Source organism: Stegostoma tigrinum, chromosome 39 (assembly GCF_030684315.1).
Source record: "Stegostoma tigrinum isolate sSteTig4 chromosome 39, sSteTig4.hap1, whole genome shotgun sequence".
In the NCBI taxonomy this organism is placed as follows: domain Eukaryota; kingdom Metazoa; phylum Chordata; class Chondrichthyes; order Orectolobiformes; family Stegostomatidae; genus Stegostoma; species Stegostoma tigrinum.
The window spans coordinates 18511091-18528252 of record NC_081392.1 but is presented as its reverse complement, the minus strand read 5'-3'; the positions used below and the strand labels follow the sequence as shown (position 1 = coordinate 18528252).

General features: G+C 49.4%; 1 protein-coding gene across 1 annotated transcript; it reads left to right on the top strand.

Moving 5' to 3' along the window:
• Positions 1-1246: 1246 nt before the first annotated feature.
• Positions 1247-6966, top strand: LOC125447804 (zinc finger FYVE domain-containing protein 1). The gene is made up of 4 exons (XM_059641001.1): positions 1247-1462; positions 2793-2973; positions 4754-4864; positions 5750-6966. The coding sequence occupies exons 1-4, from the start codon at positions 1247-1249 to the stop codon at positions 5980-5982; spliced, it is 741 nt and encodes a 246-aa protein (XP_059496984.1). The 3' UTR covers positions 5983-6966.
• Positions 6967-17162: the final 10196 nt, after the last annotated feature.

Sequence of the window (17162 nt, the reverse complement as noted above, 5' to 3'; positions counted from 1 at the left end):
AGTTGGGTGACAGACAGAACGAGGCATTTAACAACCTATTGAAAATGTGATCCCAGAATAGAGAGAGAGAGAGAGAGAGAGAGAGAGGAGTAAAGATTTACAACAATTGAGCATTCCTCCGTTCTTCTCCCCCCCCCCCCCCCCCCCCCCCCCCCCCCCCCCCCCCCACCCCCCCCCCCCCCACCCCACCACCGCCAGGAAGTGCTGGCGTCCCGGGAATAGGTGTCTGTCATACGGAAGACAGGGACCAGGCAGGCATTGAAGGAATCCCCCAAGTCCACCTCACTCGCACTCCCTCCTTTCTTTTTTCCCTGGACCTTTACACAGATATTTCCAGAACCGGAGGGGCCCAAGCCATTAGGAAAGATTGGATAGACTGGATTGTTTTTCCTTGGAGCAGGGATGGTTGAGATGGGACCTGACAGAGGTGTATAAGATTGAAGGGCGTGGAAAGGAAGTCACTTTTATCATTAATATCCAGGAGAGGTGGATTTAAGGCAGATGACGAAGAGGAGAGTTGAGATTTTGTTTCTTCTTCACTAAGAGTGCAGTAGGAGTCTGGAGCTCGCTGCCTGAAACAGCAGATGAGTCAATAAAAAACTCTTGTAACTTTTAAGCAGGTGCTTAGATATCCAGTTGCATTGCTGTGGGCTCTGCGACCGAGAGCTGGAAAATGGGATTAGCGTCGTCAAATCTTTTTCAACCAGCACGGATATGATGGGCCGAGTGGCCTCCTGTAGCTGTGAACACGGACAAGGATTGCGTGTTCAGAATAATTAAATGCGGAGATGCTTTCGGGAAAAGCCAGCCTGTGCTTTCCCTTTTAAGAGGGCTCACCTTTTAGAGAGCAGCAGTGAACTATGAATGACGTGTGTTGGGTTTGTTCTTTCGCCTGCAGTAGCAAGGCTGTGCATTTGGGGCCAGCTCCAGGGTCAAGTGCAGAAAATCCAGGACATGATGGGAACAGGGCTGGGGGAGTGCTGCACTGCCTGAGGCGCTGTTCAGATGAGACCTTAAAGCCAGGCAGCCCCCTCCCACCCACAAACCCCTTTGGGTGAATGTATAAAGGATGACACGACAGGGTCTAGGAAAGATCAGGGGAGGTCTCCCTGGTCAGTTATTTAGCTCCCTGCCCAGGCAGTTATTTTTAAAAATCCAGAGTGCCACGATCCCGTTGCGGTTTTGGGGTGGCTCGCTTTGAGCAGAAGCTGTTCCTCGAGGCGCTGGGAGTCTGAGGTCACAAGCGATGCTGTGGAAATGCAAACAACGTTCCCTGTTTGATAAATCTCAGGCAGAGTCGTTCCTGGGGACGAACCACAACGGGGCTCAGCGAGTACTGGACGGCGTCAACTTTGTGATCCAGTCGGTCTCCGAGTACAGTACAGGGCCAAGCAAAGCAATCACCTCTTGGCTGACGGATCAAGTGGCCCCAGATTATTGGAGGCCCAACTCCCAGATCACAGTGAGTCTCTGCCTCTGCCTCTGTCTTGTGTTCTCTCTCGCGCTCTCTCTCTCTCGCTCATGGTTTTGAAATAGATCCCCCATTGTGACTGGCCTGGATTCTGGTCTCAATCAGGCAGGAATATAAGACAGAGTGAAGCAAAGAACAGCACAGCACAGGAACAGGCCTTTCGGCCCTCCAAGCCTGTACCACCACATTTTGCCCTTCCATACTAAAACTGTTTCACTTACAGGACCCGCATCCCCTGTTCCCTTCCTGTTCATGTAAGCGTCCAGATGCTTCTTGAATGCTGCTATTGTGTCTGCTTCCACCACCTCCTCTGTCAGCACGGTCCAGACACACCCCACCCTTTGTGTGAGAAACATGCCTCGCACATCTCTTTTAAACTTTCCCCCTCGCACTCTAACCTGCATCCCCTAGTAATTGATCTCTCCATCCTGGAAAAAACCTCATGCTTTCCACTCTATCCACGCCATTCACATCTTGGAAATCCAGTTTATCTAACATTTCTTCATGGCTAAAATCCCCCCTATACCAGGCAGCATCCTGATAAAACCTTTTCTGTACCCTCACCAAAGTATCTACATTCTTCTGGGAGTGTGGTGACCAGAACTGTACACAATATTCCAAATGGGGTCCAACTAAAGTTCTATAAAGCTGCAGCATAACTTGCCCATCGTTATACTCAATGCCTCTTCCAATGATGGCAAGCATGACATAGACCTTTTTTACTACATTATCTGCCTGCGCTGCTACCTTCATTGATGCGTGAACCTGCACACCCAGATCCCTCTGCATATCAATACTCCTAAGGGTTCTGCCAATCACTGTATGATTTCCACCTGTACTTAGCCTTTTATGGCTCGAGGCCTTTTTTACTACCTTCCTGCCTAGCGATAGACACATCTGTCTCAATGGAGCTGGAGGGTTCTGAGTTCAAATCCCACTCCATGAGGTTTCGGCTCTGAATCCCGGCTCGCATTCCCAGTGCAGCACTGAGGGAGTGCAGTGTTGTCGGAGCTGCTGGCTCTCGGATTAGACTTTAAAGCGAGGATCGTGACTGTTATGGTGGCTGGATGTGGGAAAAAGGTGTTGGGGCGGGGTGGGGGGTGCTGTGCTGGTGGTGTGCGTGGTCTGCCTGTGTGGTATATGCATGTCATTGAAAACAGTTATGTGCGTGCGCGAGTGTCTGAGCATGCGTGCGTCTCTGCCTCCGTCTGTGTCTGTGTTGAGGGGGGGGGGGGGGGGCGAGGCGTATGTGTCAGTGCGTGAACGTGCGTGTCTCGGTGTGTCCCCCTCCGATGCTGGCCTGATTGTTGATTCCCTGCAGGAATGCCATCAGTGCAAGAAACGTTTTGAGGACGGGGAGCGTAAGCATCACTGTCGGGCCTGCGGAGAGGGTTGCTGTGATGCCTGCTCCAGTAAAAGCATGCCAGTCCCCGAGCGGGGCTGGGGCACTGCTGCAGTGCGAGTGTGTGATGATTGCTTCAGAACAGGTGGGAACAGCACAGGTAATCATCGGTGATGTTCTGGTAACGTCTCGCTTAGCGCAAACGCCTCGCACCCCCCCGTCCAACGTTAACGGGATGATTACAGTACGCACGGGAGGCCATTTGCCCCATTGTGTCTGTGCTGGCCCCTTTGGACGGAGCCAAGTATCCTTGTGCCTTTGTCAATTCTACGTTCGTGATCCAATTCCCTCAAGAAGGATGCTCAACACCAAAGCCCAGGATTTGGGTGGGGGGGGGCGTCCATTGGGGCCGATAACTGGAGCTCTAGGGTAGGGGCAGGACTGCTGAGCTTGGGTTCAGAGGTCGGGAATTGGGTTAGGACCGGGGCCAAAGATCTCGGTCCCACTCCCTGTTCACTGATACCTTTCCCGGGGCAATTAGGGATGGGAATATAATCTGGCCCAGCCAGGGATTCCTGAACCATGTTTAAGGTGTGCAAGATCTTAATGGGCCCTTCTTGCTCTTGTAACGTATCTCCCTCTTAATAAAACCAGGGATATTGTATGTTTTATTAACTGAGCCCTTGACCTGTCCTAGCACCTTCAATGATTTATGTATAAATGTACCAGGAACCTCTGCTTCTGTACCCGTTGTAATGTTTACATTGTCTCCCTCCCAAAAGTGAGTCATTTTAGGCAACAGACACTGTTCTCATAGAATCTCTACAGTGCGGAAACAGGCCCTTCGGTCCACAGTGACTCTCGGAGCATCCCACCAAGACCCATCCCCCTATAACCCACCTTAACCTGCACATCTTTGGACTGTGGGAGGGAACCCACGCAGACACGGGGAAAACATGCAAACTCCACACAGACAGTCGCCCGAGGCTGGGATTGAACCCGGATCCCTGGTGCCATGAGGCTGCAGTGCTAACCCCTGAGTCACCGTGACGCCCAATAATGTCAGGAACGAGAGAGCCAGTTTATACACAGCAAGCTGTCCCAAAGAAACAACGCGACAGTAAGCAGAGCCCCCTCTTTGCAATGTAGATCGGGGGGGGGATAAATATTGACCAGGACCCGGGGTGGGGCGGCAGGGTCTCCCCTCGTTTTCAGGCTAATGCTGTGAGGCATCTTGTGCATCCCGCAGGGACAGAAGCTTTCGGATCTGCCTGTAATCCAGAAGATAGTATCTGTGACAGTGCAAACTCTCTCTGTGCCAGAACCACGAGAGTTACTGAATCGTAGACCACTGTGCCATTAGGGAGGGGGTTTGTAATTTTCACCCAGTGACAGACAGTGGTTGTAATGCCGCAGGTTGTCCTGCGGGGGCACCAAGAGCAGTGTTGCTGCTCATGTTCCTTATGGCTTTACTGGGGTGTGGGGGGAGCTATAGGTTAGTGGCTGCAGTTAGAGGGGGACTGGGTGTAAATTGGGTCCTGGAGGTCTTGTCACATGACCCCCTCCCAAACCGTCCAGCCATTGGTCAACCCTCCTCATGACACACTGCCTTTCTAAGCCAATCACAAAACAAGAAGTTATGTGTCGTCCAATTGGATGTGTGTCACCTTTTTCTCTTGATCGACATCTCTTTAACATCTGGGAAGGAGAAGTGTCAAAAGAAAGTGACAAAATCTGTTTAAATGTCCCAGAGATTTATCTCCAGGGTTGGAGGGTCCTGGAAAATGCCTCCTAATTCCTGTAGGATTTGGGCTGTGTTCTGGGGGGCTTGCCGATCCCGTTTCCCATCAGCAATGATGGTAATGGTGAAGGGACACTTTCTCCTTCCTTCCAGTCAGCTTTTGTTTTTGTTTTATTTTCTGAATGAAACTGCTTCTCAGGAAAGGAGCTGGAGTCAGCGAGAGAAGGCACAGGGTTACTGGCGCGCAGGATTACAGAGGTGGCTCAGAGCACTCTAGATACGATGGCTTCGGCAGTCGAATATCCCCTTGGTACGTACGACCGACTTGTTTCGTGGGCTGCGGGCGCCCCTGGCAGTGTCAGCTTTTGTTATCCGTCCCTGGTTACCACTTCAGCTGAGGGCCTCCACCCGGTCGTTTTCGGAGAGAGCCCCGTTGCTGTGGGCCTGGAGTCACGTGTAGGTCCCAGACCGCATAAGGATGGCGGATTTCCGTCCCCGAAGGGACCGGATGAGTTTTGATGATGGTTGTGACCAGGGTGTGAGAGAACAAATCCACGTTGTTTTATCAATAAAACAACCGGGAGTTACCTGTGTCGCCAACTGAATTAACAAATAAAACGTGCAGCTTTTCTCGCTAAACGGGAAAGGGCGGGAGCCGAATTAAAAGGGAGTTGGAGGGAGAGAGATTGCATTGCAGCCCTCACAGTGCCCACTGTACCCTCAGTGCCCAGAGGGTACTGTCGGACTCCCAGACACGGCCCTGCCTGTGCTGTTAGCCCACCCCACCCCTACCCTTCCCTGATGACCCCCTTCACATGAGCGGCTGTGCTGGGGTTCAAACCCATGTCCCCAGAGCATTAAGCCGGGCTTTCTGGATCACCTCTTGTTTTACCGCCCCTCCCCTCAGTGTCTGAGGGGCACAGATTTATTGGTGGGTTATTGGGGGGGGGGGGGGCCAGATAAGGAGGGGACGAGAATGTGGGAAAAACGAGAATCAAATCCAGCTCCTTGCCCTTTTCGATGGGCTGAAGGGCCTCGCCTGTGCCATTTGACTGCTGGCCTAGGCTTCCTGGTGATGCGCAGGCAGTGTCCATGGTAACCACGTTCCCGAGGAGGAGGAGGAGGGGGTGAGGTCGTGTGGTTTTTTTTCTTCCCTGCATTTTGTTTTCCACCGTAAGTTGTTGTTGTTTTCCAGGATTTGTCAAGGAGGTGGCGAGGCCTGACTATTGGGTGCCAGATCACGAGCTGGTCAAGTGTCACCTCTGTGCGAAGCCCTTTTCTGACACAACGGCCAAACACCACTGCCGAGCCTGCGGCCTAGGAGTTTGTGGCCAGTGCTCCCCCGAGCTGAGGACTGTGCCGTCTCGGGGCTGGCACCACCCGGTCAGGGTCTGCCTGGACTGTAGCGAGAAGAAAGGGGAGCTCTGACCACGTCTTCCCCCCCAACCCCTTCACTCTGAGTTTTGGTCAGCCGCGCGAGAGGACCCGCCACCTCGACGGTGGGGGGGGGGGGTGCAGGATCAGAGTTGGATTCCAGGAAAGGTTCACCAGGCTTCCTACGCCCTCACTCGGCTAATCCGTGCCCGGTTCCTGCCGGGATGTTGGGTCAAAGCCACAAGAAACGTTGAGTAGATCCCTTGTGTTGACGCTGGCCTGATGGGACAGATATGGTCAAGAGGCCTGGATGTCGATCCTGGAGAGTCTGTCGTGTGACTTATTACCACTTCACTCCCCAACCCCCCGCACCAAATCAGCCATTGGCTGCCCTACGCGTCAATCATCATGATCCCGGTCCACGGCACCACCCCCAACAACCAATCAGGAAATGAGCAACCCTCTTTCTGAAGAAGGGTCTAGGCCCGAAACGTCAGCCTTCCTGCTCCTCTGCTGTGTGCATGCAGCTCGACACTGGGTTCTCTCTTTCTCCGCACTGACTGACTGGAATGGAGCGCTGGCCAAACTGCGTCTCGGTTAATGCTTTGAGATGAATTTGCGTGGCAGTCACTAATGAACGGTGAACATTGTGAGAGCGCGATTGATGCCCCTCCGTCCCAGGAGTTAAATGTCAACCCCAGGAGACTGCAGGGCGGTCCTGCGGGGTGGGGGACGTGAGGGGCTCTGAGAGAAATGCGAGCATCTGAATAGGCAGGAGACAGCCACTCAGCTCTTTGAACATATTTCGCTGTTCGGTCCAGTCACAGCTGGTCTGACTCGAGCCTCAGCCCTTCAACCGTTAGATTCTTGGGGTTGACTGACTTATCAATTGAACTCGACCTGAAAAATATTCAGTAATCCCACTGCTCCAGCCTGCTGGAGGATACAGATAGATGCGATGTGTTTTCACGTGTTGGAGGTTACACCAATAAAAACTGACTCAGGAGCCTGTATTCTTGTGTAGGTGAAAGGAATTTGTACAGACAATTATTCCTTCAGCCAATCCCCCACCCCCCCCACCCCAAAAAAGGCTCATGAGACAGCCAATCCCATCCCCAAGGCATCACCCTGACCAATCAGAATCGACCTGCCAAATGAAGATTGACAGCTAATGGCCTGATAGCACGCCACCCCCCCCGCCCCGCCTTGACCACTCAGAATCGATCTGCCTGGTCTGTGAATGAAGATTGACAGTTAACTCCTCTTGCTGCCTGACCCAGCCAGCGACGGCCCAACCAATCAGCACCCCTCTGCTCATGCTGCATGGATGGCTTGTCCCTCTGTTCAGAAACAAGACCAGAAAAGCTCAGCAGGTCTGGCAGCATCTGCGGAGAGAAATCTGGTGCTAATGTTCGGGTTGAGTGATCCTCCCTCAGAATGCCTCTGTTCAAATCTGTTTCTTTGCCGTTCTGCCAAGAGTGAGACAGTCTGCCTCCCTGCTTTGCCTCCTGTTCAGCAACATGTTAAACCCATCGATTATAAGCTGCAGGCTGGAACTATTCCCCTCAGGTTGTTCTGCACCTTCTCCCTGGCCTCTGCATCCACCCTAAAGCTGGAGCCCAGTTTCTGTTTTAATTTGGCTGAATGGAACGGGTGGAGGAGCCGAACCTGAGCTCAGTGTTTGCAGTGTGCAATGAATAAGGGGAGCCCAAAGGCAGCAGATGCATGGAAACACCACCATCTCCCAGCCGCTCCCCATCCCAACTCGGAAATATATCGTCGTTCCTTTCCTATCACTTGGTCAAAATCCTGGAACTCCCTCCCCAAGGGGCACAGTGGGTCAAGAAGGCAGCTCACCCCCACCTTCCTGAGGGGGCAGTTAAGGATGGGCAAGAAATGGTGACCTAGACAGCGACACCCACATTCCCATGAACTACTGTCAGAGCTTGTAAGAACAAACATAACATAAGAACTAGGAGCAGGAATAGACCATTCGGCCCTTCGAGCCTGCTCCGCCATTCAATAAGATCACAGCTGATCTTTTCATGGACTCAGATCCACTTATCCACGCTCACACTATATCCCTTAATTCCTTTATTGTTCAAAAAAAACTACCTTAAGTTTAAAAATGTTTACTGAAGTAGCGTCAACTTACTCATTGGGCAAGGAATTCCACAGATTAACAACCCTCTGAGTGAAGATGTCCCTTCTCAATTCAGTCCTAAATCTGCTCCCTCTAATCTTGAGGCTATGTCCTCTTGTCCTAGCTTCACCTGCCAGTGGAAACATCCTCTCTACTTCTATCTTATCTGTTTCCTTCATAATCTTATGTTTCTATAAGATCCCCCCTCAATCTTCTGAATTCCAAAGAATATCATCCCAGTCTACACGGTCTCTCCTCAAGCCAATCCCCTCAACTCCAGAATCAACCTAGCGGACCTCCTCTACACCCCCTCCTGCCAGTCCATCCTTTCTCCAATAAGGAGACCAAAACTGCACACAGTACTCCAGGCGTGGCCTCACCAGCACCTTGTACAGCTGCAACATAACCTCTCTGCTTTTAAACTCAATTCCTTTAGCAATGAAGGACAAAATTCCATTTGCCTTCCTAATTGCATGTTGTACCTGCAGACCAACCTTCTGTGATTCATGCACAAGGGCACATAGGCCTCTCTGTATAGCAGCACGCTGCAAGTTTTTTTAACCATTCAAGTAATAATCCCTTTTACTCCTCCCAAAATGTATGACTTCACATTTATTTACATTGTATTCCATCTGCCAGACCTTTGCCCACTCACTGAATGTGTCTGTGGTCCTCTGCAAAGTTTCACAGTCCTCTGCCGCTCATCTTGGTGTCTAAAAAATAACTTTTTTATTTGTGTGTTTCAAAACATTCCACAGTGCGCTTTCTTTTTGAAGAAGTTAGCACAGTCTTCAAAACTTTGCAAAGGGATTTTTCCCAGAATCTTCTACTTGAACTTTTTTACTGAGCACCAGACTCGCTTGTTTTTTGCCGCATTCGGGGCCTGGGACCAACCGAGTTCGTTGGTGTGGGCGTTTCAATCACTTTTGCCAGTGTGAGCATTTGAGGATGAGCATGGGCTAAACCCTCACAGTGGCTCACTCGTTCTAGCAGACTAGCAAACTCAGCGTTCCTGCTTTTAATGCTCCGTTTCCTCGACAGAGGTCGCTCAGACTGCTCGAATAACTGTGTCGAAATCATGATGCACTCCGTGGCCAAATAGGCTCGTGATTCTCAGTGGAGCCCAGGTGTCTGTGATGGGAGAGGGGTTATGCCTTCGGAGGGAGCAGGAGACGATTTTACAGGCTGTAACTTAATGAGTGGATGGTCAGAGGGGTTTTAATTTATTTCTAAGCTCCAACAAAGATCTCCAGTGACCCTTACGCTGCCAGATAAAATGCAGTTAGTGAGGATAACTCTGAACTTATTGTGTTGCTATTAACCACAGCCAGTGACAGCAGTGAATGGTCTCCAGGAATCATTGACGTGAAGATTATCCAGTATCCCCCTTTCTCTGTATTGCTTTTAAAAGCGCTGAGGAGTGACTGTGAGATGGTGCAGTCTGCGTGTGAGGTTTGCGACGTGTCAGAGATTTAGTTTTCAATTTTTTTGAGCCCTGAACTCTGAATCAAACCGAAAGAAATTGCACCTTCCTCATTAAAAGGTGAGACTTTTTGAGTTGGCGTTTATTTCTGTTTTAAACACTCCATCTCCAGCAGCAGTTGTGGAAGCAAGGTCATTGGGGTCATTTAAGAGACTGCTGGACATGTATATGGTCACAGAAATTTGAGGGTGCATACATGAGGATCAATGGTCGGCACAACATTGTGGGCTGAAGGGCCTGTTCTGTGCTGTACTGTTCTATGTTCTATCTCCTCTCCCCTCCCCCTCCCACTCCACCCTCCCCCATCGGGGTCGGGACAGGAAAATAGAGCGGAGACCGCAACTCGATCAGCTGTGACCTGACTGCTCGGTGCAGCAGCACCCAGACGGGCCGAACTAGCCTCATCCTGCCATCCCCCCGCAGCCGGAGACAAATCAGTTCGGGTTCTTGCTCCTGAGCCTCCCAGGCATCTCCCGAAGCATGGGGGGGCTGGGAGAAAACAGGCAGGTTTTTAGCGTGAGGCCTTCTGTTGCCGAGGTGCCCAATACCCATGAGAAAATCACAGGCCAGGACCCCTCTGCTGATTAGACTCTGCAGAGACAGTGGACAGTAACCAGAGTAGGAGAGGGGTGATCCAACACCGGGGGGGGGGGGGGGGGGGGCATTGGCTAATGTTAAGCTGCCAGACCAGCCGCGAATACACTTGTCCAGCGTATTCCGTAAAAACACCATCAAGTGTTGTCTCATGTAGCCCACAACCAGCTGGAAGGGCTAAAATATTCAAATAATTCCGGTTGTTTCTGTGCAAAACTCTATCAGCCTTGAGCTAACAGATTGTATACGCTTCTCAGAAGTCATCTAATGACTGTGGAATGCACTTAGTGAGGATATAGGGTCTGGGAGGGAGGAACGGGAGACACTTTGGGACTAACTTAGCTTTCAAGACCAGTTTGCAAACGGTTAACAGGAGAAAAACAGGCCATTCAGCCCTCTTGGGTGGATAGCAGAGACTGGTCGCTAGTTTTGAGAAGGGCAGGTGAGTTTCCCCCAATGCTTATCCATTGACCATCATCACAAGAAGAAAAGGCTCTCTGGTCATGATCACACTGCTGTTGGTGGGAGCTTGCTGTGATCGACTTGAAACTAACTGAGTTCAATCAGGTCACTTCCATCCTGCTTATTCACTGCCCAAGGCCATTGTTTTGGAAGTGCACCATCTGGTGTTGAAAACAATTACTGCAATCTGGCTGCAGCCCCATCAGCTGGAGACTGTGAAATAATTGCATTTGTATAGCGCTCCTCGCCATCTCTGGCACTTCCCCAATGTGCTTTACAGTAAGATAAGCTATTTTGTTTGAAGTGTAGTCTCTGTTATAATGTAGGAAACACTGCAGCCAATTTGTGCACAAGCAGATCCTAGTTAGAGCAACATGAAAGGAACTGGATAATGTTTATTTTTGGCCATGTTGATGGAGAAATAAATATCAGGCCATGGGACTGAAGATAACTCCTGTACTCTTCTTTGAAATAATACCATGGCAACTTTAATGTTTACTTATGGGAGCAGATGACGAATTTTGATATAGTGCCGGTTGCATGTTAAAACATAGCAAACCATTTTTATGCTGAGCTATGTAAAAATTTATTTCATAAAATAACTAGCAGCATCCCTTTGAGGTTGATTTTAAGGAACGTTGATACAAGAGGTGGTCATTCACCATTCAATGAGATCCTGGCTGATCTGTGTTTGATTCCATATCCCTGCCCTTGGCCCATATCCATAAATACCTTTGTGCATCAAAAACATTATTTAACTCTGTTTTAAAACTAACAGCTGATCCGACATCCATTTCTGTTTCTGGAAGAGAGTTCCAAACCACTTCCATCCTTGTTTTTTGTGTTAAACTACTTCCTAATGTCTTTCCTGAATAGTCGAGCCCAAATTTTTAAACTAATCGCCCTGGTTCCCAAAGGAGCATCTTAAAGAAATGAAGAAAGACAGAGGGGTTTAGGGAGGGGAGTCCAGAGTCTGGGGCCCGGGCGGGTGAAGGTATGCCTGTCATTGGGGCTGTGATTCAAGCCGGGGGATTTTCGAGAGGCTGTATTGGAAGGGTGCAGAGATTTCAGAGGGTTTAGGGGCTGGCTGGCTCACAAAGAGAGTGTGTGTGTGTGCAAGGTGTGAAGACGTCAGAAATTAATGGAATCAAGATACAAATAGAAAGCGCTGAAGAAACTCAACAGCATCTTGAATTATAAAATCCCTACATTGTGAAACAGGCCCTTCGGCCCAACAAGTGCACACTGACCCTCTGAGCATCCCCCTTTAGCCCACCTGATCTACACATCCCTGGGGTCTATGGGTAATCTAGCATGGCCAATACACCCCAACCTGCACATCTTTGGACTGTGGGAGGAAACCCATTAGACACACTGGGACAATGTGCAAACTCCACACAGACAGTCGCCCGAATCGAACCCGGGTCCCCGGTGTTGTGAGGCAGCAGTGCTAACCACAGAGCCACCGTGCTGCGGAGAGCGATTCAGGGTCAACCTTTCGAATTTGATCTGACTCTTTGCAATGGCTGAACAAACAGTTCAGCTCCAGAGGGCAATTGAGAGTAAACATATCACAGTGGGCCTGGAGTCATGTGTAGGCCAGGCCAGGAAATGACAATGGATTGCCCTTGTGGGATGATCTGCTAGGTCAGAGGAACAACGGGATGACAAATATTGGCTTCTTCTGCAATGCCTGACAACACAAAGCAAATGGGAAAAGAAGAGATAACACGGTGTGGGCCTGGAGGAACGCAGCAGGTCAGGCAGCATCAGGAGCAGGAAGGCTGACGTTTCAGGCCTAGACCCGTCTTCAGAAATGGGGCAGGGGAAGGGGATTCTGAAATAAATAGAGAGGGGGGGGAAGCAATGATGGAAGGTGAACAGAGGAGCAGATAGGCGGAGAAGGGACAGATAGGTCAAGGAGGTGGGAATGGAGCCAGTAAAGGTGTGTGTCGGTATGGAGTTGGGATGGGGGTTGGTCAGTGAGGAGGGAGGGGTGGATATGGGTAGTGGGATGAGGCTAGTAGGTAGGAAGTGAGGGTGGGGATTGGTCGGTGAAGAGGGGATAGGTGGAAGGAAGGGCAGGTTAGTGAGGTGGGGACGAGCTGGGCTGGTTTTGGGATGCAGTGGGGGGAGGGGAAGAACTGGGCTGGTTTTGGGATGCAGTAGGGGAAGGGGAGATTTTGAAGCTGGTGAAGTCCACATTGATACCATTGGGCTGCAGGGTTCCCAAGCGGAATATCAGTTGCTGTTCCTGCAACCTTCGGGTGGCATCATTGTGGCACTGCAGGAGGCCCATGATGGACATGTCGTCTGAGGAATGAGACGGGGAGTGGAAATGGTTTGCGACTGATAAGGGTCTAGGCCCGAAACGTCAGCTTTTGTGCTCCTGAGATGCTGCTTGACCTGCTGTGTTCATCCAGCTCCACACTTTGTTATCTTGCATTCTCCAGCATCTGCAGTTCCCGTTATCACTGAGACAGGGAGGTGTAGTTTGTTGCATACCAAAGGAAAAACAATTGGTTTTAGTAGATGAAGTGAGTGTGACTGTCATTAACCACACTTGTCTGAGCATGGATCCAAACTGGGCACGTGGCAGTGGGGGGGGTGTAAAATTGTGATCGGAGATGGTCAGATTGCAATGAGACCACTCAAAGGGCAAAAGGAATGAATGGGGTCAGCTCAGATGGCTCTCTCACACCAAATACTAAAGCAGAGGATTTGTACTTCATTCCACATCCTGCTTCAGAATGGGAGAGATGAGAGAGTGTTGATAAAAAATAGGGAGTGCTGGAGAAACTCAGCAGCATCTGTGTGGCGAGAAAGGGAGAGACAAACAAGATTAACATTTTGAGTTCAGTAATGGGGCTCTGCTTCAGCGCTTCCTATTTTCAGATTTCCCGCAGCTGCAGTGTTTCGCCTTTATTGGGATCGAGAGTGTCGTCTGCTCCTGATGGGGCTGTACACATTCCTGCTCCAGTCTCTGACCCCCTGCCCTGTCAGGAGGGTCACAGATTTCAGATCACCACAATGTTACCGGCACCGAGCGAGCTGTGATCAGGAAGGCGCTCCCTGAAATGGCAGTGGGAACGAATTCCGGGGGAATTTCGAAAGAAGAATGGGACGCGCACTTGGGAAAAATTGCAGGACTTTTGAGGGAGCGAACTGCGAATGGTGGGGGGAAGGAGTGAGACTAATGAGACAGTGGCTACAAAAGAGCTAGAAGGGACATGGTGGGCTGAACAGCCTCCTCTGTCCCTTGTGCGAGGCAATGCCTGCAGTTCTTTGCAAATACAGCAGGGGGCATTTCAGCTCAGACTGGAATAAAATGAGGGCAGTTTCCACATGGACATGCATCCAGCAGGCTTCCAGAATCCCTGAAGGGCATTTAGCTGAAAGCTGTAGCCTCCTGAGTTTGTGCAGCAAAACCTGTATGCTGTGGGAAAACCCAGGCACTCTGTGTTTTCACCTAATCCCCACCCGGTGTCTCTCCCACCTCCCAAAGGTACCACTCAGGAAAGTATGTGGTTCAGTTAACATGTACTCTCCTGTGTGGAGAGCAATTTCCAGAACAGAGAGCTTAAAACTATCACAGGCTTGGGCTGTTTAATCTGGAAAGGTGAAAGCTGATGGAGTGAAATAAATCCTTACAAACAGGTTCGATGAATTGGAAATAACACAGTGCAGAGCTGGAGGAACAGAGCAGGCCAGGCAGCATCAGAGGATCAGGAAAGCTGACGTTACTGGTCTTTTCTGAAGAAGAGCCCTGATCCAAAACGTCAGCCTTCCTGCCCCTCTGATGCTGCCTGGCCTGCTGTGTTCATCCGGCTCCATACTGTGTTATCTCTGACTCCAGCATCAACAGTTCTTACTATCTCTTGATGGTTTGGAAGGGGTTTCTGCTTGTGTAGGGAGACCAGAATTACATGCTCACTGGTAAATCCAGCAGGGGAAGTCTCTTTACCCAGTGTTATGTCCCCAGTTTAATACAGGACAAATAAAACATGGCTTGATAGACCCCCAACTTTGCTTAGTTTTAATCATGGAGGTCATTTCCTGAACACAATTATAAGAGTCTGCCAGTGTACTTTTATCAAAATATACAGCATCTGTATTAAACAAGAACAAAAATTAACTATATTACACTGGACAGAAAGGTTGAAGAGACTTAAGTACAATCATTGGAGAAGGACTCAAATTCACATGACATCCTCTGAAAGACCAAAGCCTCAGTGAAGAATTACCATAACCATACTTAGGCTTCTTATCCAGGCTGGTACAGCTGCAACCAGATTCCTGTCAGTGAAATTCTGCATATTTTTCAAAGCTTTATTATCAGCTGAAACAAAAATGCAAATGAAACTCTCTGCTAGTTTAACTTCAGAGCAAACACACAGGTTCTTTAACCATAGTTTCCAACTGCAGGATTTCATATTGTAGAGTTCAGCCCTCCTTTGTTCCACTCTCCACCATATGCGCACACACACGGCCTAACTCTGGATTTTCCTGTGTGCCTTGCACTGCGCAGCACAGTATTTCTGTTTCTCTAAGCACTGATCCCCCATTGCCCATTGATGTTTCCTCTGAGCTGTGTGTGCGCACAATGTTCAAGACTAATAGTCCAATGTTAATACCAATAGGCCATCACCTCCCGAGTTGCTGAATGTCAATATTAATTAACTCTTTCACAGTAAACTAGGCACCAGAAGTATTATTCCCTCCAGTGACCTTCAGTTTGCATAATCTCCAACGTTGCCATGGACCAGGCTTGGAGGCGCAATAGGAATGTTAATGGGAGCACTGCTTGTCTCTACAAAGGTTGTGAAACCTCACAAGAAAGCGAAATCCTTAGATCTACAGATCTCTTGGTACAAAACCCTGCATCTGCAGCAGAAAAAAAATTACAAAATATCCGTTAAAACTGAAGTGACACGTTGCTACAAACACCAGAAAAAATAGTTGCAAATGGAACTGCCAGGAATAGTTTGGACGAACAGTCTGGATGCGTTTGTAGAGAAGAAGGGAACAGAAGGACATGCTGAGGCATTGAGATGGGGTAAGGCTGGAGGGCAAAAGTAGGAATTGCTGGAAAAGCTCAGCACATCTGGCAGCATCTGGGGCTTGAGCCCAAAACGTAAACTTTGATTTCTGTGCACAGGTGCTGCCAGCCCTGCTGAGCTTTTCCAACAATTTCTCTTCTTCTCTCTGATTTACAGCATCTGCAGTTCTTTTGGTTTTCATAAGGCTGGAGGAAGTCAGTGTACTTTTATCAAAATGTGTAACACCTTTTGTTTCAGATTTCCAGCATCTGCAGTATTTATTAGGATCGAAAGAGTTGCCTGTTCCTGATGTGCATTTTTGTACTCCAGTCTCAGGATGAGCTAGTGATGTTTCAATGCTGTGTGAGATGCTTTACTGCAGACTGCATTATTAATCCTTTGAAGACTGCTGGATGTGAACGCCTACACTATTTGTTCCCTTTTCATGGATTGCTGTGTCACTGTGTGCTCCACCGTGGTTCAGAGAGAAAATTATTTGTGACTACCTGCTAGACAACTTTCACTTCGTTATTGACAATTGACAAACGACACTGTTTTCAGAAAGTCAGACAAATTTATCCTAAAGTTAGATGTGATGTTGCCATTGGACAGCACTTGCTGAATACTCGTGAGTGTGACATGAATGACATTGCTTCATGGAACATAGAACATAGAACAGTACAGCACAGAACAGACCCTTCAGCCCACGATGTTGTGCCGACCATTGATCCTCATGTATGCACCCTCAAATTTCTGTGACCATATGCATGTCCAGCAGTCTCTTAAATGACCCCAATGACCTTGCTTCCACAATTGCTGCTGGCAATGCATTCCATGCTCTCACAACTCTCTGTGTAAAGAACCTGCCTCTGACATCCCCTCTATACTTTCCTCCAACCAGCTTAAAACTATGACCCCTCGTGCTAGCCATTTCTGCCCTGGGAAATAGTCTCTGACTATCAACTCTATCTATGCCTCTCATTATCTTGTATACCTCAATTAGGTCCCCTCTCCTCCTCCTTTTCTCCAATGAAAAGAGACCGAGCTCAGTCAACCTCTCTTCATAAGATAAGCCCTCCAGTCCAGGCAGCATCCTGGTAAATCTCCTCTGAACCCTCTCCAAAGCATCCACATCTTTCCTATAATAGGGCAACCAGAACTGGACGCAGTTTGCATTCATAGGTTTGCATTGTGTCTCACCTCCGTTTGCTAGAGGCTGCGCAACTTTTTACTCAGGGACCCAGTCTGTCTGAATACAAGGAACACATCCAGGGACATTGAGAGACAGTAGGAACTGCCGATGTGGGAGTCAGAGATAACACAGTGTGTGGTGCTGGATGAACACAGCAGGCCAGGCAGCATCACAGGAGCAGGAAAGTTGACGTTTCGGGTCAGGACCCTTCTTCAGGAATCTGAACATTTCAGAAAACCATTTCTGAAGAAGGGCCCTGACCCGAAACGTCAACTTTCCTGCTCCTGTGATGCTGCCTGGCCTGCTGTGTTCATCCAGCTC

Bases quoted from the DNA above. Each gene is read 5' to 3' on its own strand.
- LOC125447804 (XM_059641001.1), top strand. From the start codon at position 1,247: ATGCTGTGGAAATGCAAACAACGTTCCCTGTTTGATAAATCTCAGGCA. The intron at 1,463-2,792 runs GTGAGTCTCTGC...GATTCCCTGCAG, and splicing joins GGCCCAACTCCCAGATCACA to GAATGCCATCAGTGCAAGAA. The intron at 4,865-5,749 runs GTACGTACGACC...GTTGTTTTCCAG, and splicing joins GGCAGTCGAATATCCCCTTG to GATTTGTCAAGGAGGTGGCG.